Raw genomic sequence first — 25,742 nt, 5'->3', positions numbered from 1 at the left:
GCCCGTCTCTGGACACGCTGCAGCACCTCAACGTCCCTCTTGTAGCGAGGGGCCCAAAACTGAACACAGTATGAGGTGTGGCCTCACCCGTGCTGAGTGCAGGAGGAAGATCACTGCCCTGGTCCTGCTGGCCACACTGTGTCTGATACAAGCCAGGATGCTGTTGGCCTTCTTGGCCACCTGGGCACACTGCTGGCTCATGTTCAGCCAGCCATCAACCTTGTTGAACCTCAGCCCATCGGTCCGGCCTGTCCAGATCCCCCTGCAGAGCCTCCTGCCTTCCAGCAGATCAACAATCCCCCCCAGCCTGGTGTCATCTGCAAACTGATGAGGGTGCGCTCGATCCCCTCATACAGATTATTGATAAAGATACTGAAGAGAATTTGCCCCAAACCTTTAACACCTATTGAGTGATAACCATCCAATTTCTGAATGAAATTACCTAAATATCAAACTGGTGTTTATACTAGTCTTGACTGTTTGAAGTCAGTTCAGCTGCAGATTTTGCCTGCGGCCTGGGCTAAGCAATGATGCTGTGTTTTAACACTGCTCTTCTTAGCCCCTGCTCCCAGGATTTACCTGGGAAGGGGAGGGTCATCAGCTCAGTAAAAGCAAAACATTTATTCAAGCACAAAATTCTTTTAATCACAGTATTTAACCATTTGGCATATTCAGATCTTGGTTCCCAATGAGAAAACAGCAGTGCTTGAAAATTATCCTAAAGGACTAATAATACATTTCCAAAAGGTGGCCTGTTTCTATAGTTACAATGCTTCTTTGATTTTTGACCAGCTAGATTTTCACTGCCTGAAAATATATGCGATGGGTTATGCATCAAGAACTCCAACCGTTTTGTTAAAACCTGAGGGAAAGATGGTATTTTTGTTTCAAGGCCTGATCTTCCTAGCAGAGGACTTCCAGTGCAGGTCTGGCAGATCAAAGGTATAGAATCCAAATGAATGTGGACATCGACAGAGATAGGGCTCCCTAAGTTTTCAAGGAGAGAGAATATTTTTGTGGTCTCTGTGGGATGCCACAGCTTTGCTTCCTTTTGATGACGATTGCTGGAACATACTGCCAGACATAATGATTTTTGATATTACCTAATTTGCACAGCAATGCAAAATTATGGTTCTGACACACTTCATATTTTATAAATCCTCTACAAATTCAGTTATTTTTTAATCTTGCTAGGCTTGCTGTCGAGTTGATGTTTAAACCTGTCTTTTATGTATTCTTAATGAATCTAAGTGAGGATGTAACTGATGAATTCAGGCATATGTGAATCCATGTGATGGTGTATGAAATCAAAATTTAAATGTTACGTGCATACATTTTCTGCCTAGTTCTTGACACGTTGAACTCTTGATAAAGTAGGATGTAGAAAATGCATTTTCTGAAGGTTATAGAATATTATTTCTAAACACACTGTGGGTTCCTGCACTCCTGGGCAAGGGTAAAGTTTGGTCCTTGAGCAATCCCTAGCCATGACTTAGTTTTCCACAAAATTTTGATAATAATGAATTAATTGAATGGTGTGGAATTAAGAACAAGCATATAGCACCGGTCATGATTTTAGTTCATTGGCATTGTTCACTGTTTTTTATCGTTGTTTTAAAATGTGGTTTAGCCTTCCTCCTTTTGTCCTAAATAATTGTGCTAGTAAACTACACCAGTAGAGGACCATGCACCAAAAGGTGACAGACCCTCAAATAAGCTTCACAGTGCTCCTATGGTGAAAGACCATTATTAGCCACAGAAAAAATTTCTTGATTCATTATAGTAAGCGTTATTTTTAGATGAGTGAAGTCAGAAACAAGTGAGCGACTTGCCTGAGTCATACACTTATGTCATAGTAGGGAGATGTCTACAACAGAGATATCCTGGCTCTCATTCTTTGTTATAAGAAAAAGTTTTTTTTCTGGAGCACACTTGATTCTGACCTGGGCCTGCCTGTGACTGTTGTCCCCTTCAAACTCCCTGCAGAAACATCTTGTGAGACTCTGTCTCAGAGGAAAGAGGATGGTCTTTGACTAAATTTGACAAGTGCCTACTTTCTGTCTTCCCAAGGGAACTAAAAGAGAAGATTCAGCCTGAGATCTTAGAACTGATCAAGCAGCAACGTCTCAATCGACTTGTGGAGGGCACCTGCTTTAGGAAACTCAACAGTCGGCGTCGACAAGGTACAGCTCAGGCTGCCTAGTCTGGCTTTTTGTTGTCACTTTTGTCTGAAAGTTGAGGTGAGCAATACTAGTTTTAGTGGCAAGGTCCTTGGTTGTAGTGCTTGACTGTTTTTACTAGGGGGGCATCTGAAAGCAGATTTCCTAGTTACACTTGCAGGCTTTCCTGTGTTTTCCTGGAACTGGTTTTGGCTTCATCACACAGATCATCTGGAACAAGCCCAGCATTTGACAAAAGTCTCAAGCAGCAGTCTTGCACTCTGAACTCAGTATTTTGATTTCTGCCTGGATGTCCAGGCTTCTTGTTTATCTCAGAACAAAATCTCTGCCTGTGCAGGAATAGCACATGAAACCTGGTGTAGCCAGAATTTGAATCTGTCAGACTTGGAGCAGCTTTATATATGTGATGAACTCATCCTGCACCCCTCCCTCTAGTACTGCCTGTCCTTGGGTTTTGTCTTATATTACCATATACATTAAATATATTATGGTGTTTAAATATACTTTTAAAAAGCACTTAGATCAATTTGTAATTTGTGTACCTTCAGATGAATACTTGATTGACATGAGAAGATTATTTTCCAAATCCTGTGAGTCATTGCTCAGTGTTAGATTTGCAGCTCATTTTGTACAGTCAAATTCTCTATGGCTCTTCTCCCCTCAGAGAGGCAGGCTTCTTTATCTGGACGAAATAACAGGGACATAGTGTAAATTCAGCAGATTAATTAGAAGTTGTTTCTAAAAGTTTCCCTTTAAAACCCTCATTTTGTGAGGGTTTTAAAGGGATTTCCATTTGCTTTCTGCTGTAGGTAGAATACAAATCAGAAAGTTACAAAAGCTAAGAGTAAGAACTGTCATAGATAAGTATTTGAGACTTTCCCATCAACTGGGGAAAACTGCTTTCATCACAGAGAGAAGTATCCCTGCAATGCCTCCTTCCTTAGAAACAAGGAAGCGATTTTCCTTAATGTAGGGAGGTTATTTTGGAAAATGTCAAAGCCTTTATGAAAGGGTTGAGTTGCAGAAAAAAATGTACTGCAGCTTTATAGCTGTCAAGCTTAACTCTGTCAAGCCTACGAACACCTATGAAGCCCACCGCACAGAGTTTAGGGAAAGAGCATTAATATTCCAGTGTGACTTTCTATAAAGACTTTATAGTGAGGCACACGATATGTTTTTTTTCCCTTCAGCAGCATATTCGTGGAGTGAAAGTAGCTAAAGTAGTCATAGTTTGGTTTGGCTATCAGTAGTGAGGGTTGTTTATTTTATTCCTCTCAGAGCCTTAATCCTAAATGACTGAAATTCTAGGGAAGGAGGAGGGTTTGTGGCAAATGTTCTTCTTTTAGCAGATCTCCAAGAGGAAGGTAGACTGTTTATTTTATTTTCAGCTGTTGTTAGTTCATGATTTATAGGATCAAAAGCCTTAGGGGGCATAAGTTGGTTCAACTTACATGTGTGGAGTTGAAGTTAAATATATATATATGTTTAGAAAAAAAAAAAAAAATCAGCATAATCTTCTGGTCCAGAGTTGAGCAGGTTGCTATGTATCATGCCATGGAGTGAATTGTATAGGCCACCAGATTAATTGCTTTGATGTCACATTTATACAGGGCCAAAAAAGTTCACAGTTCTTTGGAAACAAATAAAACATGTGGCCATGCCTCAGAGGACTTGATCTTCTCTGAAATACATTGGGTTTTGTCAGATACAAGCCCATATAGAATGGCATGTTTCCACATGCCCTTAAGAGTTGTGTGTGGCTTATGTTAGACTCCCTCTATTCCCTTAAACAGAACTGTAAATTTTTCCCCTGGGAAGGAAGGAGAAGACACAACCGTTACCGAAGATAATGATCCGTAAGGCCACCAGGACTAAATTAAGTACGATCTAACACTGTGTGATCTAATGAGGAACCAAAGTATGGGTTGTAAACACAAGCATATTTGATATATAAGCCATTCAGCTGGGGTCCTTTTTTAGGTATGTACAGTGCCTGGCACAGTCTAACTAGCAAATAGTGGCAGCTGGCACAAAGCAGAAGCAGCTCTCTCGAAATCAGCCTTTGTCCTTCAGGGTCTCCAGTACCCCAAACAGGGCAAGCTGTAAAACCAGGGCTGTCCTGATGTCAAGAACTAGAAGATGAAGTAAAGTGAACGGAGGCCAGAGGTTGAGCTTAGCGATACTAAACATCGGGATAGTCAGCCTTTCAGATGATTCCTCTGAATGTCCTGATAAAAATAGTACAAGTCCCAGATTCCCGAGTGTGTCTTCTGTTAGCCTTATCGCACCTTCCCATCTGCTGTCCCCCACCCCACCTCTGTGTACGTGCCCTGTGCTACGGGGGGGTTCAGGAGCCCTGCCACCTGCCTGCCGCTCCAACTGAATTCACTTGCCGTGGAGCATTGCAAAGGGTCGTGGTCCGTCCAGGTCAATTAGGAGCTGAAAGAGAAATGGGGGGTGCTGTGGTGCATCACGATCTGCTTGTTATGTGGCAAACAACTTGTAAAAGATCAGGTAGGTGTTATACTTCGGTATATATACTGCTTCTTTTACCTTTCCTATGATCTTTTTCCCCTGAGACAATTCTGGAACAAATATCACAAATATTCGGATTGTGCAAGAGGAACCTGTACCTGCCCTACACAGGAGAAGCTGAAAGCATTAAATTGCCCGTTTAAAAAACAATTAGTATGCATTACCCCATGATAAAGACTCCAGAGCAAACTTCTGTTAAGACTGTTGTTTGAACATGTGGTAGGACACACATGGTTAGTCACAGTAAGTTGAAAAAATTGACTTACAAAAAAATGAGCAGGGAGTTTACAGCCTCTTACGGCCTTTTGAGGAGAGGTGAAGCACTTTCATATATACTTGGCATTGGAAAGCCTCCAATCCAACAGATGATTCACTGGGGAGATGCTGCAGATTAAGCTGTGAGGTATCTGGGCTCAGATCTCTGCCTTTTGTGTTTCAGCACAGGATTATCCTATCGGCAGGATCTCTCTGTACATGAAATTCAGAAATACCGTTGTTGTCCCAGCAGGATCCTTAGCACTTCCGAGGAATACATGGCCTTTCCCTTGCAAGTTTGCATAGGAGAACTGCACTACTAACTACTCCTGTTTTTATTAAGTATTCTTAATCAGTTGGAAATGAAGCAGTAAAATCTAGCCTGCCCTTCTGGTCATTGTTCGCCAGCAGATCATGAAGCTTTGCAAATCCCCACTTTGTTCCTTGATTGTGGACATCAGCTGAAAGATAGACCTCTTCAGCTTTCTCCACCCCTAATTCCTAAAAGAAAGGGGAGAAGACTAAAGCGAAAGCCTGCAAAGCATTTTACAGCCCCAGAGTTATTATTTCCAGTAGAGCTAAGTAGGAGATAAAGGCATTTTATTGAGAATAATAGATACTTCTGATGCTGTCATCCAGTACATTTGTAGTTATGTTGCTGGGTACACTCTTAGAAATAAATTCCCCTTTTAGCTTTATAAAGATTATAGAGAAATTGCATGTTTTTGAAGTGGTTTTTCAGCCAAAGAAATTGCACAGCAATTTTTGGAAAGGAAGGAAAGCCTGGTGATACACACCATTAAATTAAAAACACAAGACAGCATGGAAGTAACCTGGAAAGAGAAGGCTTAAATTAAAACAAAAAATCAAGTGAAGACAGGTTTTCTATCTCTTGCTACTAAGATAAGTAATTCACAGTTCTGAACAAGAACACACACTTTGTCTTTTTTCTGCCAAGCCTCTTTGCTACTGCTACTCCATCCCACCCTCTGTAGTCCCGTAAAAAATAATATTCTGTGAGTGCATGACTTGCTGAGAAGAACTGATTAACCAAATATGCCTCCAGCGTTGCCACAGGTCGCTTATTTGCCAGTCACTTGCAGGGCTCGCTGGCTTTCAGCTAAACAGTTAAAACCAGTTAGAGTGAAAATGTGTCACTACAGTTGTATTGGAGAAAGGCATCACAATGAAAGAAAAAGAGTGGGACCATGTACATATATCTAAAACCTACACAAACACGTATGTTTTCACTGGTACGTTCGTAAGTGTGTTCTTGCTGCTAAATCTGAGGAAGATTTTCTTTGAACAAAAAGCTTATTTAGTAATCGAGAACATATATTGGGCTAAAATGTGTACTCAGACGTTTGTCCATGTGTATCTGAGCTGTTTTCTCCCCAGATTCTAACTATAGAGTACTTCTGTACTAACCACAGCACTTCTTTACCTGGGATAGCATAGTGAAGGGCATATGAGTCAGTGGCCATTAATGCACGATGTGAATGGCCAAGCACTCTGTAGCCCATCAGCAAAATGTTCTGTGCTCTACTATTCAGTCAGTTTTTAGTATTACTCTTCCAGCCAAATTGTAGCCAATTTATTTTTTTTTTTTACCCTCACCTGTAATATTTAACAATGTGCTGCAGTATATTTAACCCACTGGCTGCTCTAGCAGTTACCTGAAAATCAGAACAATTTCTTTGTAACCTTTTCAAGTTAAAAAAATGGAATGATTAATTCTGTTTCCCAAAGAAGAATCTCTAGCACTTTAATTTGATTGCATCGGTGGTCAGTGAGCTAAAAGACATAAAGACTCACAGGAAAGAGCAAATGATGTAGTGTCCGAAAATTGCAATGAACTCACAGACCCCCATCATCTCTAAAGACTCTGGTTAGCGACTGCCCTCCCTACAGTTGCTTGCTCTGGGGAGTTTTACAGAGGCAGGTGGAATAACACTGGGTACAGAATAAGAGTTGTAGCTCATAGAAGGGGCTTAGGCTATAGGGCAAATTCGTAAGACTGGCCTAAAACCAAAACAAACTCCACTCCTTCCTGAACAGACGGTTGCCCCACTCCAGCTGTGTGCATACACACGGATCTGCCAGCTGTGGAGTACAGGGTCTGTTGAGAAATGCTGGTCCTGTCTTCAAAGCCTCTTGTGGCACTTCAACTCTGCAGCCTTGGGTTTAAGAGCTCTGGAGGGTTGGGTAGTAGTTTTTCTTTGTTTTAGAAACACCACTTTCTAGTCATGGTAGAAAAGAGCTGCTGCTGCTGCTCTCTGTTTTGTTTAGGGTTTGGGGTTTTTTGTTTATCAATTTAGACCTGAAAGAATGTTGGCCACTTCCCATGTGCTGTTCTGTAATTAGGATTTCTGCACCCTTTTTGTCAGTGGAAGCAATTCAATATAATTTTTACTTTGACTGCAGGATTATTTATATACTACTTTTCCAGTGAAGTTGTGTTCAGTACCTGCACTACAGTAAAATAGCATGCATCTTCTTTAAAACTGTTCCCCTCCAAGAGACTGAGATCTCATAGAAGTGGGTTATTGTCTGATAAACTATTCATAACAATATGTACAGCTGAAAAAACCCACCCCAGATGGCAAGGCTGATGTGCTTGTAGAACCAGGGCTTACTTCCCATCACTAATGTGCTGATCGCCCTCCGCAGCCTGGCTGGTGCAGTCATTTAGCGGCTGCGGCTGAAGGAACCTCATTAGTTCCATTTGTAGGTTTCATTTAAGGGTTTCTCCCCTTGACGGCAAGGCTGTGGCACAATGGCAGTTATTAGTGAGCCCACAGGAGAATCACGCCAGACATGCTTCAAGCTACAGTCTGTGGCTATTAGTTTTTAATTAACCGTGGGTTATGGGGAATTACTGTAAAAGGCTCCACAAGCCTTCAGAGCTAGGGTTTCTTCCCATAAAATCACCCCTTCCTAAAAATGAAGACATTTTCACTGAGGGGATTTTCCTCTCTATTATTGGAGCAGGGCGTTGAAACAGGGCCAAGGTTCCCAGAACACTGTCATCTGTAGGACATTAAAGAGCCAAACTTTTTCAAACCCTTGCTAATGACGCCAGTGCCATTTGTGCTAAACTGAAAGGAATTCATAGGATTTTTGTGTTTTTCAGTTACACCATCTTCCTGGCCAGGTCACTGAGAAGGTAGTGAGGCCATGTTGACTTTTATCAGGAAAAAAATATTGTATTAATCTTAGAATTGGAAAGGTGTATTCCTTTGTACAGCCTGATAAACAATGAGGTTGTAGCTAAAGCTGGGCATGAAAGCCTCCTGCTACAGTTCCTAGAGGCTTTTCTTTAGGTAGGCTAGGGGCATGATGGTCTACCGTCAGGTTCAGTGGGGTATATTTTTTAAGCATTGGGTTTTGATATGGTTCTGATAGAGTTTCTGTAAAAGGTACGGATCTAGAAAACTTTCACACATATCCTTCTGAGCCACACGAACTGTGCAGTGAGTTGATTTTGTGTGTGAGCTCTGCAGGTGAGAGTCTACTGAATGCCAGCTCCTGCTTGCTCTAGTTTCAAATCCCTATGAAAGCTTTGCAAGTGGGGTTTTACTCTTTACCCCATATCGTGCAACGCTGTATGTACTGCTTACAGTCCAAGGATGCTTGTATTTCAGCAGCTCTTCTCATATGCGTCACAAAACCATAATCTCAGGTGCTTTACCGTAAATCATTCTGTACTGTGCGTGCTTGGGGAGTAGATAACCAGAACCTCTCCCGTTGTCGTTTTGAGCCTTTGCCAGCCATTTGTGAGGTCTGCTGAAACCATGCTCTAGAAGGGTCTGCACAATCAGAAAGTGGTTTGAAGTGTGTAGGGTTTTTTCCCCAAATACTTTTACCCGCCGTGACAAAGAAATTTAAAATGGCATGCAGAAGCCCACTTTTACCATTCAAAGTTGAGTTGCCTTTCTCTGTGTTTTATTGCATTGTACTTTAAATGGCTGGCCAAGGGACCGGAGAGTGTCTTTTAGAAAGAAGTTGGGTCCGTGAAGCCAGAGCCAAGAAGTCCTTCCTTTGCTAACACCCCAAATGAGCTCACGTATGCTGGCTCTGGTGGTTCTACAGCTCCTTCAACATTTTATCCAAACTGTGGCTCCGTTCGCTCCCGGCAACTGCAGCACCATGGGGCTGTGTCAATGCAAACGTTTCCCCTAGGTTATCCCCTCTAGTGCTGCTTGTCACAGCCAGCATCAGCACTGCCAGCAACAGGAGCAGCACAGAGCCCGAGAAGCCCTCTGCCCCCAGCCCAAATTGCATTTTAACATCTAGCCCTGCTCTGAGCTTGTGGAGATTTATAGCTTGAATGTAACAAGATTGTATTTTTGACAGCTTAACATTATGTAATCTATTCATTAAATAGAATGTTCTTTGACAAGGCCGGGTAACTTCGCTCTTGCCATTTCAGAAAGGGAATTGGCAAGCACCGCCCTTGCACGCTAGGCACCATGGTGGCCCAGCTCTGCAAAGGTGATGTTCTTCACAGGAGCAGATTTTATCAAATATTAAGGGGCATTATATGCTGCAGAGGTGCAGTTGGCAGGAGATGTAAGTATACATCTCCTAGGAAGGACTAAAACGCAAAGTGGAGTGTGGTTGCATGGGGTGTGACCATTCAAAGCACTGAGTTATCTACAGGACAAGGGAGTCAATGTCTGGTTTTAAAATCTTTGCTTGTTTGTTATGTCCAGTCCCTCCATAAATATGGAGGTGTTCTCCCATGTCTATAAAAAGGCATGACTCATGATTTTTTTAAAGTATGGGATATTTCAAATATATCAGGTTTTGGGTGTCCCACACAAGACAGCTGGCAGGGCTTAATTTTCACACAGTGCGTGCTAAAAATGAACCTTTTATGGGTACATCAAAGTTATCCACTCAAAGCAGTGGTTACTTTGCCAGTCTTCTGCCCGTGAGGGTATAAAATACTGTGTAAAACTAAGTCAATTGTTTCTTGCTAGTATTTATTTTTGGAGCCAGTGATGAAGTCAATAAAAAAAAATAGTAGATTAATGCCAGTTTCATTTAATCAAGTAAAATTACTGAGCAAAGTCTCTGCCCTACTTTGCATGCACCCCACACATTCCTCCTCCTGAGAGAAAAAAAGAGAGTCCTTCCCTATAGTGCCTTGTTCGAGTAAGCTTTCTCCTGTGCTATTGATAGTGCTGATGAAGACATGTTAGTGACCTTGTTTAATGCATTTATTTTTAACAGACAAATTCTGGTATTGTCGACTTTCACCTAATCACAAGGTCTTGCACTACGGAGACTTGGAAGAAAGTCCCCAGGGAGAAGTCCCCCATGATTCCTTGCAAGATAAATGTAAGTCATGCACAAAGATTGCGCTACTTTTTCTTCTTCTATGCTAGCTCCTTTTTAGAACTTGTAGTAGATTTGTCTTAACATGGGACATTAACAACTCTGTTTATGGAGATAGGGAGCAGAAGACATTTTTCCTCCTGCATTCAAACACTGCTCTCCTGGTTTTGGCAAGTGTGTGAGGACTGAGCTCAGCTTTCCAATGAGTTGATAATTTCATTCAGCTTGGAAATGTCATGCCTTTCATGGAGAGGAACACAGTTTATTTTTGTTGCTCATCTAATTGCAGATGTCAAATAAAAATACTTAGGCACATTCAGAAGAACCTCCTGTCCGTGGAGACAGATGTTTCTTCTGTGGCAGTCTAGTGACTGGAGGAGAAGGCTGTAGGGAGTGGACTTAGAGGTGACACATTGCTATGAACAGTACTGAGAGGATGTCACCATTACTGTGTACCCAGCTGGGAGAGGACGTGCCTCTGTGACAACTCCTGCTGGGGGATTTATCAGGATTTTTTTTATGGATAAAAGTAATTTTGGAGCCCTTCAGAAAAATAAGACTCTTGTGATAATTTCTCCTTTGTTCTTCAGCATGAGTTGTAGAGGTTTAACTTGCAGTCCTGGGAAAGTTTGGGGTTTTTTTATCATAATGACAATAATGACCAGTGTAGTTCTGTCACCTGAAAGTGACTTCAAGAAATCAAGCACTGAATAAGGAATAATTTCTTTTGTTCTTTTCTGAATCTCCATTAGTAATAAATGCCATTCTTGGCATTATCAGATTAGACATGCTTGTACAAGTATTTCAGTTCATAGCTCCACTTCTTTCATGGAATAGCAGAAAGACTAATTTTTCAGAAGTTGGAAATTTTACCAGCCTGAAAATTGAGAAAAGAGAAAATCGGTGATTTAAACTTTTTTATGTATTAGTAAGACAAAGAATTGTTTCTGTTTTCTGCTCCCTCAACCTGTCCCCAGGCAGCACCTTTTAAAATTTCAAAGTGCTCCCAGACGCAGCCTGTCTGATGCTGAAGCCCTGGCAGTTTGCAGTCACATTCCCTTGTTTTCATTGCCTTACAGATTGCCTCAAGGATGTTTCATGCTCTTACCGCAGTCTTGGCAGAATGTAGGACAGGGGCTCACATTGCTGCATTGGCACTGGGGGAAGCTGTTTTTCTGGACAAAGCTTAGAGAAATAGCCCTTGAATGTTACAGTAGCATCAGAACGACAGAAGAAGAATGAAGGTCACTCTAGAACTGCAGGCACAGTCAGGAGACCAGCAGTTCACAGATTTGTTTGCTTTGGGCACGCTTCCATGCTCAAACCCCCGACCCTGACTGCTTCCTCTTGCATTTGCATTTTCCTTAAGCTCTTGAGGTCAGGAAGGTCAGTATCCCATGGGGACAGAAGGCTCCTGCTTTATAAACCGCTGGACCAGACCCACATGTTCCCTGTGCATGCCTGCTGGCAGAACAGATACTGATGCAGTTTGGGAAAGACATGGTTATTTCATCACTATCTCAGGCTTCCAGGCTATGAAAGTTAGGAGATGTTACCACAGTGCCATCCACATTAGAGTTTAATTAATTAATTGAGAATATTGCAAGACACAAGATTATCAAGTGGCACTATTGTTTGAAACATGTCAGGCCAAACTAGCTTGGGAATTTTACAGAACATGTTCCAGAAATGTTCTGGTGCTCTTTGGATAGACTTTCATAGAATTCTGAACTATTAAGGTCTGAACGTGATGACCAGATTTTCAGCACATGGGAGCAGGTCAACAGATGAAGGCAAATAGGTGGTTTAGAAGGGTAAGAAGGACCAAGAAAAGCAGCACGGGGCATTTTGTGTACTCTGTGCCAAGCTTGAATAGCTAGTATCTATCTCCAGAAATAAACGTGGGGCTTTTTAACCTTTTCGCTTCTGTGAATGTCACCCCTCTCTTCAGGCTGGCAGAGTTAACAAGCTGTGTAGACTCCAGCTGGGACAGAAAGCAGCTGCCCCCTTTCTCAGGGCTTTATCTGTTGTCAGCATATCACATCTGTGCTCACACCCCCCAGCACCTTGTAGTCAGCTTCTGATACCATCTGAAGTCTTTGTTTCTGTTTTTCCAAAGCAAGGAATAAGCCAAGTTCCAGATAAATAAAGAGCAGGGTGTCACATCGGTCTGTGATCTCCCACGGTAACTGTATTCCTGATCACAGATCAAATGTATGAAACCTGGAGAAAAGCTGCCTTGGTTGAGAGATCTAATTTGAGAAGAACCTACTGTATGCAAATGAGAAACTGTTTTTCTGGGCACCTTCAGTGCATGGCAGGAACTCTGTCTCTGTAAGAAGACCTTTTACCATCATTGCAGTCAGATATCTCCTTTACTTCCCAGTTTGTCCTACTTGCTCTTGCCTCTCAAAAACAACATCTCTTCTTGACTTGTAGGGTAGTGTCAGAGACACAAAAAGTCAGTAGGGCCACAGCGCGAAGTGCTGAGATTAAAGGCAGGAGAGGCTGAGTAGCAAAGGGCCAAATAACTTCTGTTGCTTTCATTTTTCATGCCAAGAAAGTCCGTTTTAAAGTGTCTGTTATATCCCATAGTATCTATTTGACCATAGCGCTGAGGTAATCTGTAATAAAATACACAGTGTTGCTGTACCCAGTAGAAGAGGAAATGCATTTCTCCTCTCCAGTATTTCTATTAGAGGTTGTAAAGAACTGGGCAGTAACAGATTTTCATATTATTATGCTGTTCTGTATCTATGATGCTTTTCCACAGCCACAGGGATAATGGATCATTTATAGATTGTAGAAACTGTCACTGACCATATCGTCTTGTGGAGCATAGAGATTCTCCATAGTGTAATTACTGTTGAAAAATTGACTTCTACTTGAAACTCAGAGAAATTTATCTTTATGTTTTAGTGACCTCACTCTGTCAGTCTGAGTGGCAGCAGTTTCCAATATATTTTCTTACCTTTTTTTTCCCCAGTGATTTCTGATCATTTCATATTTTAAAGCAATTAGAATGGGTCATTCATTGTAAGCCTCAGTAGTCCTTACTCCTGTTAATAATCAGAAAGCAACTGTAATGCTGATGGGAGTGAAATAAAAACTATTTGAAAAATTCGTACAGGTATTAACAGAAGGACAACAGCATCAAGTGAGGTATGGTCCAACTTGCCCAGCATCCTCTCTTCAGCAGAGTCTTCACCTGGAGGCCTAGCAAAGAGCGGCACAGGGCAGGCTTATTACATCAGTAAGGCAGAAAACAGTATACATTTTCTAGATACATAAGTATGCATAAAAGCTGTCCAGACATAGGTACACACGTCTGTATGAAACATGCTTACAAAGTAGTCTCAACAGGCAAGAAAAAGCATACTCAGATTTTTATACAGATGCCTGAAATTTTGTCAAGACTCAGATTCCTATTTTAGTTGTTCTCTTCCAGTTTTCTTTCTTACAACAGGCTGGAAATGGCAAAGGAGGTGGTAATTTTAACACATCACTCTGGCCACTTTTTAGACTCTGTAGCTTTTGCACACCGTGGTTATAACTAATGTTCTGGGTTTTGCATTTGTTTCTTTTGAATGCAGTGCCAGTGGCAGATATAAAAGCTGTTGTGACTGGGAAAGACTGCCCTCACATGAAGGAGAAAGGAGCTCTTAAACAAAACAAGGTATGGTTCTCAAATTGTTATGAACACACATCCTGCAGAATACAAAGCTTGTCAATTCGACCTTCCCTGAAGTAATACAGATATTTTTCATTCCAGCCTGCCACCTTTCTGTGTATGCACACGCACTTTGCTTTCACCTCAGACCAGTTGAGTTGAATTATTGGGACAGGCTGCCCTCCTTTACTCGGACTTCATGGCAGATGTGCATTGTGACATGCCCAGCGCACATTAGGATAGCCTTTAGTAGTGATGTCTTTTACCTCTAAAGCAAAGCAGTTTTGTCTGCTGCTGCAGAGCAGGCTAGCAATGACTGTTGGTACCTATTCTTACATAGTCTCTGATAAATAACTAGTTTGTTCCAGCTGTATTCTCTGACGAGCTCACATTCAGCGAACACTGGTATGTGCTATAAACTGCAGTTAATGTCCAGCTTCAGGTCCAGTCAGGTAGAAAAACAACTGCCAACAAAAGGATGTAAGGTAAATGCTGGGCAATTAATGAGGTGTATAAGGGTGCATTCAGCAGTGCATTTGGGGAAAAAATGTGTAGGAGACAATGGGCAGCTTAAATTAGATTTATGCTACCTTTCAGAGTTTCAGATCAAGAACTGTAAACTGATAGCAGGGCTAAAACTGTACAGTGGCAGAATCTTGCAGAATTTTTGTTAGTCAGAATTGCCACCACGGCAAGAAGAAATCAAGTTACTAGCTACGTTTGGCATCTTTAGCGGTGATGGTCTTCATACCATGTCGTATGAGGTATGTTCATAAGTCCTCTATCAGGTTGTGTTGTCTGACCGTACAAGAAAGAGCGAGACTCTTGTGATGTTCAGTCAGATCTAGAACCACACACCCTGAGGTCTGGGAACCATATCAGAATTTTCAGTTACATGAAACTGAGAAATTTTGGACCCAACCGGAGATTCTGATGGGCAAAATAGTGAGGTTAAGAGTTCCTGCTTCAACACTTTAGAAATCAGCGTTCAAATAAATACTGGAAAAAACACTTCTGATGGGGACCATAGAAAATGAAAAAGCACTGACAAAGCTACATCACACAGCTGTTGCATCTTCATAGCTGCAACTTTTCTTTCCTCAACTATGTGCAAATACACAGAGCACCTCTTGCAAATGCATATTGCTTGCATTTGTCTCTCGTATACATGAGTTGCTTTAAGTCCGTCAGGATACAGTCATCTCCTTTCCACATTGGCTTTACATGGTTGGAAATGAAAAAGTCAAGCCAAGCAAAGCAAAAAAAAATCCCAGGAGTATTTTTCCTTGTTGATTTTTCTGAATCAGGGCACTAACACACACACGCACACAATAGATTGCATACAACTCCTACCTTGTGTTACAGTTGAACATCAACAGCATTTGGCTGGGGCATTTATATGATGCATATAAAGTATTTTTAGTACATCCTTGTCTTAACACTCATATGTCCGCACAAAAAGGAAAGATAGGAAGACGGAAAGCAGTGGGTGGCAGTGATGGAAATGTGTCATCTTTATGGAGCAGTAATGTCTAGATAGTATTTAATGCTAAATAGCGATGCTGTAGATCAGTTTGTCCTCAGCTGTCAGCATCGTCCCATTTCCTCAGGTAAAATTGCTTCGGACTGGCATAAAACTTGTGGCTGAGAATGTGAAGTTCAGGAGCTGATAGGTAGCATGACTGCATCTGTGGCTGGAGCATTTCCTTTGTGACCCCGGCAATATTAATTTTGAAGTTTTTACTGTTTCTGGTGTGGGGTTTTTGATTATTGGGGTTTTTTCCTTCTTCGATTTCTTGTTTCTTCCCCTGGGAATCACAGAATTTGTGAAATTAGTTGTCAACCCAATCAAACTGTCATGCACAGTATTGCAATTACTTAACTGACATCATAGGAATAACATATCATTGTTTACAGAGTATCAAATTAACGTGGACAATGAAATTAAAATTAAAAAGGAAAAAGAAAAAAAAGTCAGACACAGAATGCAACTGGGCTGAGTGTGGTGTATGAATTCTTTCACTTGAAATTTCACAATTGGTGATATTTTTTTAAGAGGCCTTTTCATCTTGTGTTTCTTTGTATGTATATAATGACCACCTTGATGTTTATTCATTGGCAGAAAAGAAAATTGAATGGCAGAATGCCACTGCCATGAACATAGCTGGAATTGGCAGAAGGTCCATAATAAAGGCTTCAGTGTCTCTTCATTTGCCGGCACATGGCCATTATTCTTCCAGCGGGACCATTTAGAAATAAATAAGAGTTAAACTGAATTGGAATTTGCATGCCTATGAAGCTGGAATGACTTGATAGGACCAGACTTGAATCCATTGTTGTTCATCTCGCTTGTGGTTTTAAATTAGGTTTAATTTTAAATTCTTCATTTCTGACTCTCGAGTAATGTTAATAAATTTCAAAGAAATGAAATATATTAGATTTTGCAGCCTTCAAAACAAAGCAGGAAAGAAGAATTTGGAAAAAAAAAATTGCCATGTATTTCTAAGTGTTCTCCTATCGCCCATTATTTGCTTATGTGTCAGGCTTCAGGCTTGGTACCTTTTGAGTCAGCAGAAATGGTTCTGCTCAGTTCCCTACTGAATGCAGCTTCTCTTCTCCTTTTGACTTCCTGTTGGTTGAACAAATTCTCTGTTGCTGCAGACAGAGATAGTTATCGGGAGAGGGGGGGAATCTTCTGGCTCTGGCAAGCAAACTTAACATGGCTGTGGTCTCAGCCTTCAGCAAAGACACAGGTGTTTTGAGGCTGTTGGTGACAGAGTAGGCAGAGAGTAGTAAGGTCAGTGTAACTGCGTGAGATCACTCAGCTGTAGGCACCCAAAATGCCTGTTCATCGCAATTTGCTTGTCTCTGGTCCATGCGAGGGGCCAGTGGAGGCTGGACGAGAGAGAAGCTCTGGGTGTGGGAGACCAAGCTTCCCCACACACCTCCTACACACCTCCTACAAGCTTTCCCTGCAGAGTTGTAACCAAGGAGTGGGAAGTGTCCAGCCAGCAGGGGCAGAATCTTTTTTTTCTCTATTTTCAGTGAAGCACAAAAGAGAGGTATGACATGGTTCCCAGTACTGTTACCATTTTGACAAGCATCTACCAACATATGCAAGGGTGGAAAGCATTAGAAGTGTCAAGGGAGTGAGTTTAGCAGGTTCAGGTGGGGGAGGAGGAAAGCAAAAGAAAGGAAGGAGCAAGTTTGGAGGAATGGGAGAGGGGGAAAAAAAACAGAAAGGAAAGATAAAGTGGTGGAAAAGGCAGGAGTGGAAAATGCCTTTGAGAAAGGTTGAGGACAGACAAGGGAGGAGAAGACCACAGATGGCTGATAGACAGTGACCAGTTTTCCTTTAGGAATTGCCAGTTCCTTAGAATCACCTGGCATTGATGGGCAAGTAACAAAACCGGGTGTGGGTGCCTGACAAGTCAGCCAGCTCGACCATGGAGACCACCATCAGTGTGGAGGGCCTGCCAGTTGGCAACTCCAGCTCCTTGCGCTTCCATTTTCCTTGACAGTTTGCTGTGCGTAAGGTGACAGAGATGTGGCACCTGGAAGCTGCAGTTCCTAAGCCTTTAGTCTCCAGAGCAGCCAGCAAAGAAACTGAACTGGAGCCAGGGCTGCTAAACTCCCATTTTCCCCCATAAAGGGAAGCTTGGTGCCCTAAGTGTAGCCCTTTCTCGTTCTTGGCCTGACCAGGAATGACCAAACCCATGGCTCCCTGCGATATTCCTCTTTCAGGCAGGGTTTTTCTCTTCTCTCTTTGAGGTGAACAAAAAAATGCAGTCCCTTGGAATTTCTCAAAGGACAGTTATACAGGGGACAGGCCTATCGGGTTGTTGTTGACCTTCGTGAAATTCAGGAACATCATAGTAGAGCAATACAAGCAGTTTTTTCAGTGATAGGTTTTATTTTCACCACCTCAGTTGCATGACTTGGCATGTTCTGTCAGTAATTTATAACACTCTGTACGAAGATAATGCTAGGTTTGTGTGGGCAGAGGTAAATTTGTTTCTGTAACGAGGGACATCACTCTTAAGTTGTGGCTGAGAGACATGCCTAAAACACAAAAAGGCTCTTCTGTGAGCCGTGAGCCATTGGTTTGCTGAGTGCACCAGCGCTACTAGTATCTGCAGGTTCCGTGGGGATTTAACGCAGACTTGTCTCCTGTGGCCTGGCAATACAGCAAGTTGGACCCGGTAACTAAATTCAAGGAGATTAAGGGCATTTCCCATGAGAAGCCTGATCTCTGATCATCCAAGATAATCCCTAAGGATTGCATGTTTTATGATTCAGACTCTGTTCTTAATCACACAGGTTCAAAAATTAAATAACCCTTACTGAAATCCAAAGACCTATGTCTGTTTCAGACCAGGTAGTCAGGGGTAGACAGCTAGAGCGATGTCTGTGCTGCAGTCCCAGCAGTCAATTCTTCTATTTTAAAACTTAGTGTAGGAAATTTAAGAAGCCGTGCTCCTCTCACTGCTGGCAGTGTAAGGACTGTTGTCAGCCGAGAGTTAGCAGCAAAGGCAATCGGTGTTATGGGGCTCAGGAAGCCAAGAGGCAAAAAGATCAGGACATATGATACAGATCACAGTTAGGAGTCAGCACTCTCCTTTGTAGCCAGGTCTTTTTTTCTGCAGTTATAATATATTTTCCTTTTTTTCCGTATCAGCTAGCTTACAGGTTGTGAAATCCTTGTAAGGGTACTTGTAGCGATGCGTGCAGTAACCATAACACAACATCTTTGCATGCTCACTGCTGGCCAGTGGAAGTTCATTATTTTGTCCAGGCCTCTAGAACCCAGGTCCAGGTGACCTTTAGGGAAGGTCAGTGCTTGATGAATTCACTTGGGCACCTTTGAAATTCCAGCTTCAATGCTGAGGAGAAAAAAGATGAGGGTTCTTAGGGTTCTTTCCTTCCCCAGGATTCATTTAGGTCTTTAACTAACCCAGATAGTTCAGTTTGACTGAGGCTGCTGATTCTGGTTCAGGTAGAAACAAAATGACAGAAATCTCTTGAGAATGAATAATTCAATAGACTTCTAGCAGTGAGAGAGCATGAGTATATGCCAGGAGATTAACTGTCCTGGCAAGATTTTTGACACAGGGAAACAAACCTTGCAGAACTTTGCAAGTTTAATCTCTACAAATTGGAAGAATAGTGGGTCTTCATGAAAAGTTTGTTGCAAGTGCACTGTTACGTATTATATTGATTTCAGTCCTCACCGTTGCCTAGCTCAAATTTCAAACTCAAATGCTAAAGTAATCCAGGGGGGTGAGTTTGTGTTGACTGAAGCATCTGTGGTGGGGTTCTTGCGGTGCCAGTCTGTTGCAGTGATCTGGTTCTGCTGCAGCTTTGGCTAGGCAGGAGAGTACCATAACCTGTTCTTCCACTTGTTTTGGGGAATAAACAGTAGGAAAGAAAGACGGACCTGAATGTATGAATGCCTCTCTCATGCAGCATTAATATGTGTTTCTTTCTATTGATCCAGGAGGTGCTGGAGCTTGCTTTCTCTATACTGTATGACTCAAGTGGCCAGTTGAATTTCATTGCTCCAGACAAGCATGAGGTAAGTCAGGTTTGGAGTACAGAAACTTCTTTGAAGCCCTCTGAGTTGCTCTATGGCAGCAGAGAGCTTTGTAAGAACGTAAGAATGGTCATCTTGGCACAGAGTACAGGTCCATCTAAGTCTGTGTCATGTCTCACAGCAAGCTAGAAGCAGAGGGATTAGTATGGGAGCAAGACCTTTTGCAATTTTCTTGCATATCCTGAGCCACAAAAGGAACGTGTTTTTTATTCGTATGTCATCGAGCAGATGGGCTCCAAATTAAAGATCAGTATTTCTAAGCCCTACTAAAATATGAGCCATAAGTAAGAGAAAGAGAACTTGGGCAGACCTTGGAGTTCCACAGATGTTACCATTTCCTGGTGTAATAAAGATTTCTGTTGGTCTGCTCTACTCTAGGCTCTGGAGGATTTTGCTGTGTGTCCATTTTAGTGAACTTTAGTTCAACGCTGATGATTTGTACAGCCAAGCTCTTAAAGAATCACTGCTGTCCTCAGCTCGCTGCCACCATCACTGGGTCTCAGTTTCAGCCACAGACTTGTGTTCTGCAGAATGGCATGTCCCCTTATTCTTAGTTTCACATTGCTGAAGACCATTCATGACAGGCGATCGTAGAAGGTCCTCCCTGTTGCGTCTCCACAGGGGAGTGTTTTGCAACAGGTCTCACTTACATAAAGACGATGTAAATACCAATAGCAAGGCAGAATGACAGCCCCTTTCCTGCTCCCTTCTCTTACTTGAAAACACAAGGAAATGGACGTCATTGGCTTTTGGAAGGTGGTGGAACTAATTTACCTAATTACGTGGAAGCATTGGATGTGTTTCTCTCAAAGAACTTCCAAGTTAAGATCCAGCAGAATTCACTATATTTAGGGGGTTAAAAAAAAAAACGTTTTTCCTTCTCATTTCTAAAGTAACAAAAGTTAGTGTTCCGTTTGCACACTTGTTTTGTGGTATCGTATTTGATCTCCATTCAGGACACTGCGTTAATATGATGGAACACAGAAGAGTGCATGAAATTTCTTCACAAGTGAAGTGTATTTAGTTACGCAGCTTCAACATTTGCAATTCTGGAGTAAAATTTTCAAATAGATGTTAATTTTAAGGAGAGGAAATAAGGTTATGCTCATTAGGGTTTTCCTGTGGATTAATATTTGAGTGTCACTTTCAGGTATGTTTACTCCAGAGAAATATTTGCTGGTCAGTTTTCATCTAAGAGAAAGCTGCAATAGGATCCCAGGCATAACGTGCCGTTAGAGCTGGAGCTCTAAGCAAAGCATGATTGTCTTCATCCTCTGAACTGAACATATGTTAGATGCTTTCTCATAAAAATTCTCCAGAAACTGAATTCTAGACTCTTTCAACTCATAAGAGCAGATGGTCATGAAAATCAACGAATTTTTCAGCCACTTGTATCTCAAATGTATCCTATAGCAGCTACAAGCGTATTTTAATGCCCTAAATGTTCAAAAGCTGCTACTGCACCCCACAGACGGGCAGTAGGGTTGTGAGATGCTTTAACCCAATTGCTCGTGATTGTTAACACACCTATTATCTTTATTCCTCTTTTTGATCTTGTGCAGCTTCTTTGAAACAAAATTAGTATGTTAAAAAAAACGACCGGAGGCAAGAGTCTCTGCTGCTACTTGACAGTTCCCAAATGAACGTTTTTAAAAGGGCATCTCACTCCCCCTGTACTTTTCCATGGCCTGCAGAAGAGTGAGTTCTGATTAAGGGAAAAAGTACAAGTGTGCAGAGGAAGCGCCAGAAGGAAAGGCAGTAGCTTGTTACGAAACCCGTGACTCTTCATCAAAGTAACTGGGCTGCCTGTTGGTAGAAGCGCTAGTTTAGCGGCATTGTCAGCTTGGGAGATTCGGTGGGTGACATCTCAAGATTTGGAAAGCTTTTTGTGAAGCGCCAGGAGTGATGTTAGTACATGACAATTTCAGGTCAGACTTACAGGGTGGGTTGTTTTTTTTTAAGTACTTCTACCGTCCTCGTGATTGTAGAATGAGGTTGGAATGCGAGAATTGAGTGTGTCCTAAAACCAAAAATTGAACTAAGATCATAGGATAACTCAGGTTTTAAGGGACCTTGGAGGTGTCCCCAGTCTGACCTCCTGCTCAAAGCAGGTCAGCGATGAGCTCAGACCAGGTTGCTCGGGGCTGCATCCCCATGGATGAAGCCTCCACAGCCTTTCTGGTTGTCTGGTTCTACTGATTTGACTCCCAAGGTATTTCTTTAATAAAATCTCATTACTGAACCGATATCATTGAGATTTGGACCTCATTCTTGTGTACTTAAGTTTGGCAATACCCTTAGCCATCTGTTGAAGCTTACTGCTAGCCAGAGGATTCAGCACTGTGAGATCACTCCATCGTATTTGTTTTGCATTTAAATACTAATAGCTGGTTTCAACTACATAGCAAAAAGGTGGATTAATCTTATCCTTGATTTTTGACAAAGAAACAGATGAGGGAGGCTATAATTAGGTTTCATTGGAGTTTTATGAAAATGAATCGGTGGTAAATTAATTTTTCAGTGGCTCTTAGTCTGTTTTGCATATTAAAAAGAAAAAAAACTTCTGAATGAATGCCTCTGTTTTTCCACCATCTCATTAGGATTTCTCTCTGCTCGAAATGTACAGGAGTTTAATTAGATGCACTTGCCAATATAGAGATTAGAGAGGAAGCCCCTTTTCCAGGCCATTGCACTCATCTGAATTGTGGCCAGGATTTGGCTTCTGTGGGCCCTGAATGAGTTATATCTGGAAGAGAACAGAACTGCAGTTCTGCTTTCTGGCTCGCTGGGATTCCTCCCCAGAGAAAGCGCTGGCCGTACTCACTGAGCAGGTGATGGATGATTTACGTCAGGGGCTGCATCTGTTGAATGGATGCTCTGCGCTTCTGTAACCTGAGCAAAGCCTTTTTGCCTTTCTCTTGCTTTCCTCATAGTGATTTCTGGGAATACTCTCCCAAAGAAAGATTTCAAGCCGATCGTAAAAAAAATTCTAATCTGTTCAAAAATAATTACATTTCTAGGAAAGTTTCTTTCTTCTCCTGATGTTCTGTGTACACTTCACAAAAGATTACATGCTTCAAGAGTCTTCAGTGGCACGCTTTGGCGGCATGGAATAGGCAGGCTAAGTTGTTTAGTTAGTACTCGTTAGCAAGGCAGCCTAAACCCTAAAGTTTCTTCTGTATAGCTGACCTCGTATTAAAGGTGCTGCTTGGCTTACCGACACCCTGGGTGAAGTCCTAGCTCTGCCACTGTTTTGTTACCGACTTAAATGGGTCTGATTTCACTTTGGATGTTGAAGTGTGTTAACAGTCCTATTTTAAAAATACACCCTTTTTCTGGATGAAGACACGTACCCCGAGATGGGGGTTTCTCTCTCTTCTTTAAAATAATCCTCATTTCTGCTGTGGGATGAAGTCAGCCATGGCTATCTTTAAACTTGGCGGTGTCATGTAGCAAATGGTCAGCTAAATTTAACATCCATTTTCTGGCATGAAATCTAGCAGAAGTATTTGTAAGATAAAAATGCACTTACGGCTGATTTAATTTTCTCCTGCAAACTAGGACACAAGTTCATGATTGAAATCTTTATTTTTGGATGATAGCATTTGAGTACTTCTGTTCATAGTTGAATAAATGGCTTGTAGTAATAAATGAAAGGGACTTATTTGATAGAAGTTGACTCTAGCTCACCAGTCTCCGTTGGGTTTGTTGCTGATTTAAAAGGTTATTCAGCCCGTGTTAATCACAAGCTGTCAGCTGTTGGGAAAGATGGGATCTCCTATTAGGAAAAAGCTAACAGTAAGGAAGAGGTTTTAGAGGCCAGTTCAGCATTTGCAGCCTTTAGAATTACACCAGGGTAGCTTGGAATTTAATTTTTGTGAAGGACACAGCATTGGCTGATTCTGCAGTTTTCACAATATGTTATTTTGTGTAAAATAGTGGTAAAGTAGGCATAGATACGTGGGAGCCTATCTTTGTGTAGGTCAATTGATACCACTTAATCTATAGGAAAGCAAACCATGATAAAACTAGATGGTCGGTACAGAATTTCTTACACAAAGAATCGAGAAGGATATGGGGTGGGATTCAGTTCACCTAACGTAGCTGTCTTGGAATTAAAAGCTTGGTGTAAGATAATCAGGCTTTTTCTGTAAGTACTGGGGAAAGAGAAGGAGAGGTGGCAAGGAGGTCTCTTCAGAGGTTCCTTGTCTTAAGTTAGGTATTGTTCTTTCTCCCATAACTATTGAGGAGTATTCAGCAGAAAGTTTGAAGGAGATAGCAACTAAATACTGTCATTTCTTCCCATTTTTAGGGCATTGTTTTTCCATTTTGTGAGCAGCTCAGTGGAACATGCCTTCTTCATGATATGAGCTAATAAAATGAATCAACCTCATTTTAGGTCTCTTTGTAAGTTGCTGTGGGAGCAATAACTGTAGAGGACCAAGCCAGACAAGCAATTTGTGTATGGAATGTCTATTAATAATAGTTTTTATCTTTTCCCTGTGCAGTATTGTGTATGGACCGATGGGCTGAACGCCCTCCTTGGGAAGGATATGTTGAGTGATCTGACACGGAATGACTTAGACACGCTGCTCAGCATGGAGATAAAGCTACGCCTCCTTGACTTGGAAAACATACAGATCCCAGATGCTCCCCCACCAATCCCAAAGGAGCCCAGCAACTATGACTTTGTTTATGACTGTAACTGAGGTTGCCACTGAAACTTGATTCAAAACTGGAAATATTATAACTGGAGAGAGATTTAAAAAAAAAAAAAAAAGAAGAGTGTGAGGAAAAAAAGAAACCCACTCGTGCACCTTGGATTTTGGCTTTGGGGAGGGGTGTAGAAACACTTGCATTCCTCTCTGTTCCCTGCATCCCTTCCTTCCCCATTCCCATCTTCCCCATTGCTCATCCAAATCCACATTGCTTTAATTAACTTGTAATTGCAGGCCATCGGCCTTGCTTAAGGCAAAGACTTGCCACTAAGAAGCACCCTCCCAAGGACTTTTTTTACATTTTTAATACTGGAAGAAACATTCTTAACTAAAGGACATTGTTATCAAACTGCGTGCCTGTGAAACCCACTTGGCATGGCAGAGGCTTTAACTGGAAGGAGGAGGGAGGTAGGGAGCAGAAGCAGCTACTGTAAGCAGAAGATTTTCCTAGACACTCCCAAGAGTCTGCTCACAACTGAATCCAATGCAATGATGAAAATCGTTAACTGCTTCCCAGTGCTTGCACCATTCGTCACTGTCATTATTCTTTCCACTGTCACCTCGACTCTTGCCACCAGCCTTCACCCAACTGATCGGCTCCCAGAATGGAAAGTCTGCAGGTTTTTGCTGTACCATACGCTGCAATGCTGCAACAGCTTTTAACTTCTTTTCCTCCCAGCTTTTAAATAGCCCCACACTGGCAGATCACTTGCACAAACTGTGTATGAAGCCACTAGTGTGTCCCATCCCTATAGTGTTCCCTAAACCTCAGTTGCCTCTAAAATTGGCTTGTTGCTATTTGAAGTGATTTTTATTTTCTTGGTCCAAAGTTCAACAGTAATTTCCACAGATTAATTACAACTGCCAAGCATCCAGGTTTACGTTGTCATTGCTACAGTGTTAGAAATTTGCAAGGGATTTTTTTTTTGTACGGGTTCTGATTTTTTTTATTTTATTTTGCCAAACAAATATATTTAATGAAAACTAATTTCATTGTGAGTACTTTTGGGGGACAATATTTTTACTTAATTTCCATTTGGAACATTTGCCCTGAAGGGAAAAAATATTTCCCTTCAACTTCACTGTTGAATAAAAATCTGAGTTGTGATGATTCTTGGAACTTTGTTTTTCTTCTGAAGTTGTCTTCTGTTCTTTATGGTTCCTAGCAATTCTGAAGTGTTTGGTAGGAAGAGGAGAGGGAAAGGTGGAACTTTTCTTGTTTGCTTGTTTGTTTGTTTGTGGTGACCAGGGTAAGATATATCCAGCGGTCTCCATTACCGTGGGTATGTGAGCTATCCTGTGAGAAGGACCCTTTGTGAAATCTGGGATCACAGCATGCTGATGTGCTCATGGTCAGTTTAAGGCCGCTGCCTTTACGGTGTTTGTTGGAGTAAATGTCTTCCTGTGTTTGTTTCCTCCATTGAGAATGTTTTTGGCTGCAGCAGGTG

The 25,742-nt window shown here is 41.8% G+C and overlaps 1 protein-coding gene across 5 annotated transcripts in view; it reads left to right on the top strand.

Annotated features, from left to right (window-relative positions):
* ELMO1 (engulfment and cell motility 1) overlaps positions 1-25,414 on the top strand; it is a 311,400-nt gene extending 285,986 nt beyond the window's left edge. For all 5 annotated transcript variants that reach the window (XM_055706867.1, XM_055706868.1, XM_055706866.1 and 2 more), the window contains 5 exons: positions 2,071-2,183; positions 10,209-10,316; positions 13,907-13,989; positions 19,481-19,558; positions 24,085-25,414. In XM_055706867.1, the coding sequence (XP_055562842.1) occupies positions 2,071-2,183; positions 10,209-10,316; positions 13,907-13,989; positions 19,481-19,558; positions 24,085-24,285 (583 nt within the window). In that variant the 3' untranslated portion in view covers positions 24,286-25,414. The remainder of the gene's footprint in view (positions 1-2,070; positions 2,184-10,208; positions 10,317-13,906; positions 13,990-19,480; positions 19,559-24,084) is intronic.
* The last annotated feature ends 328 nt before the right edge of the window (positions 25,415-25,742 follow it).

This window comes from Falco cherrug, chromosome 4 (genome assembly GCF_023634085.1).
Source record: "Falco cherrug isolate bFalChe1 chromosome 4, bFalChe1.pri, whole genome shotgun sequence".
Classification (NCBI taxonomy): domain Eukaryota; kingdom Metazoa; phylum Chordata; class Aves; order Falconiformes; family Falconidae; genus Falco; species Falco cherrug.
The sequence above is the reverse complement of the archived record's forward strand: the minus strand, read 5'-3'. Positions and strand labels throughout refer to the sequence as shown.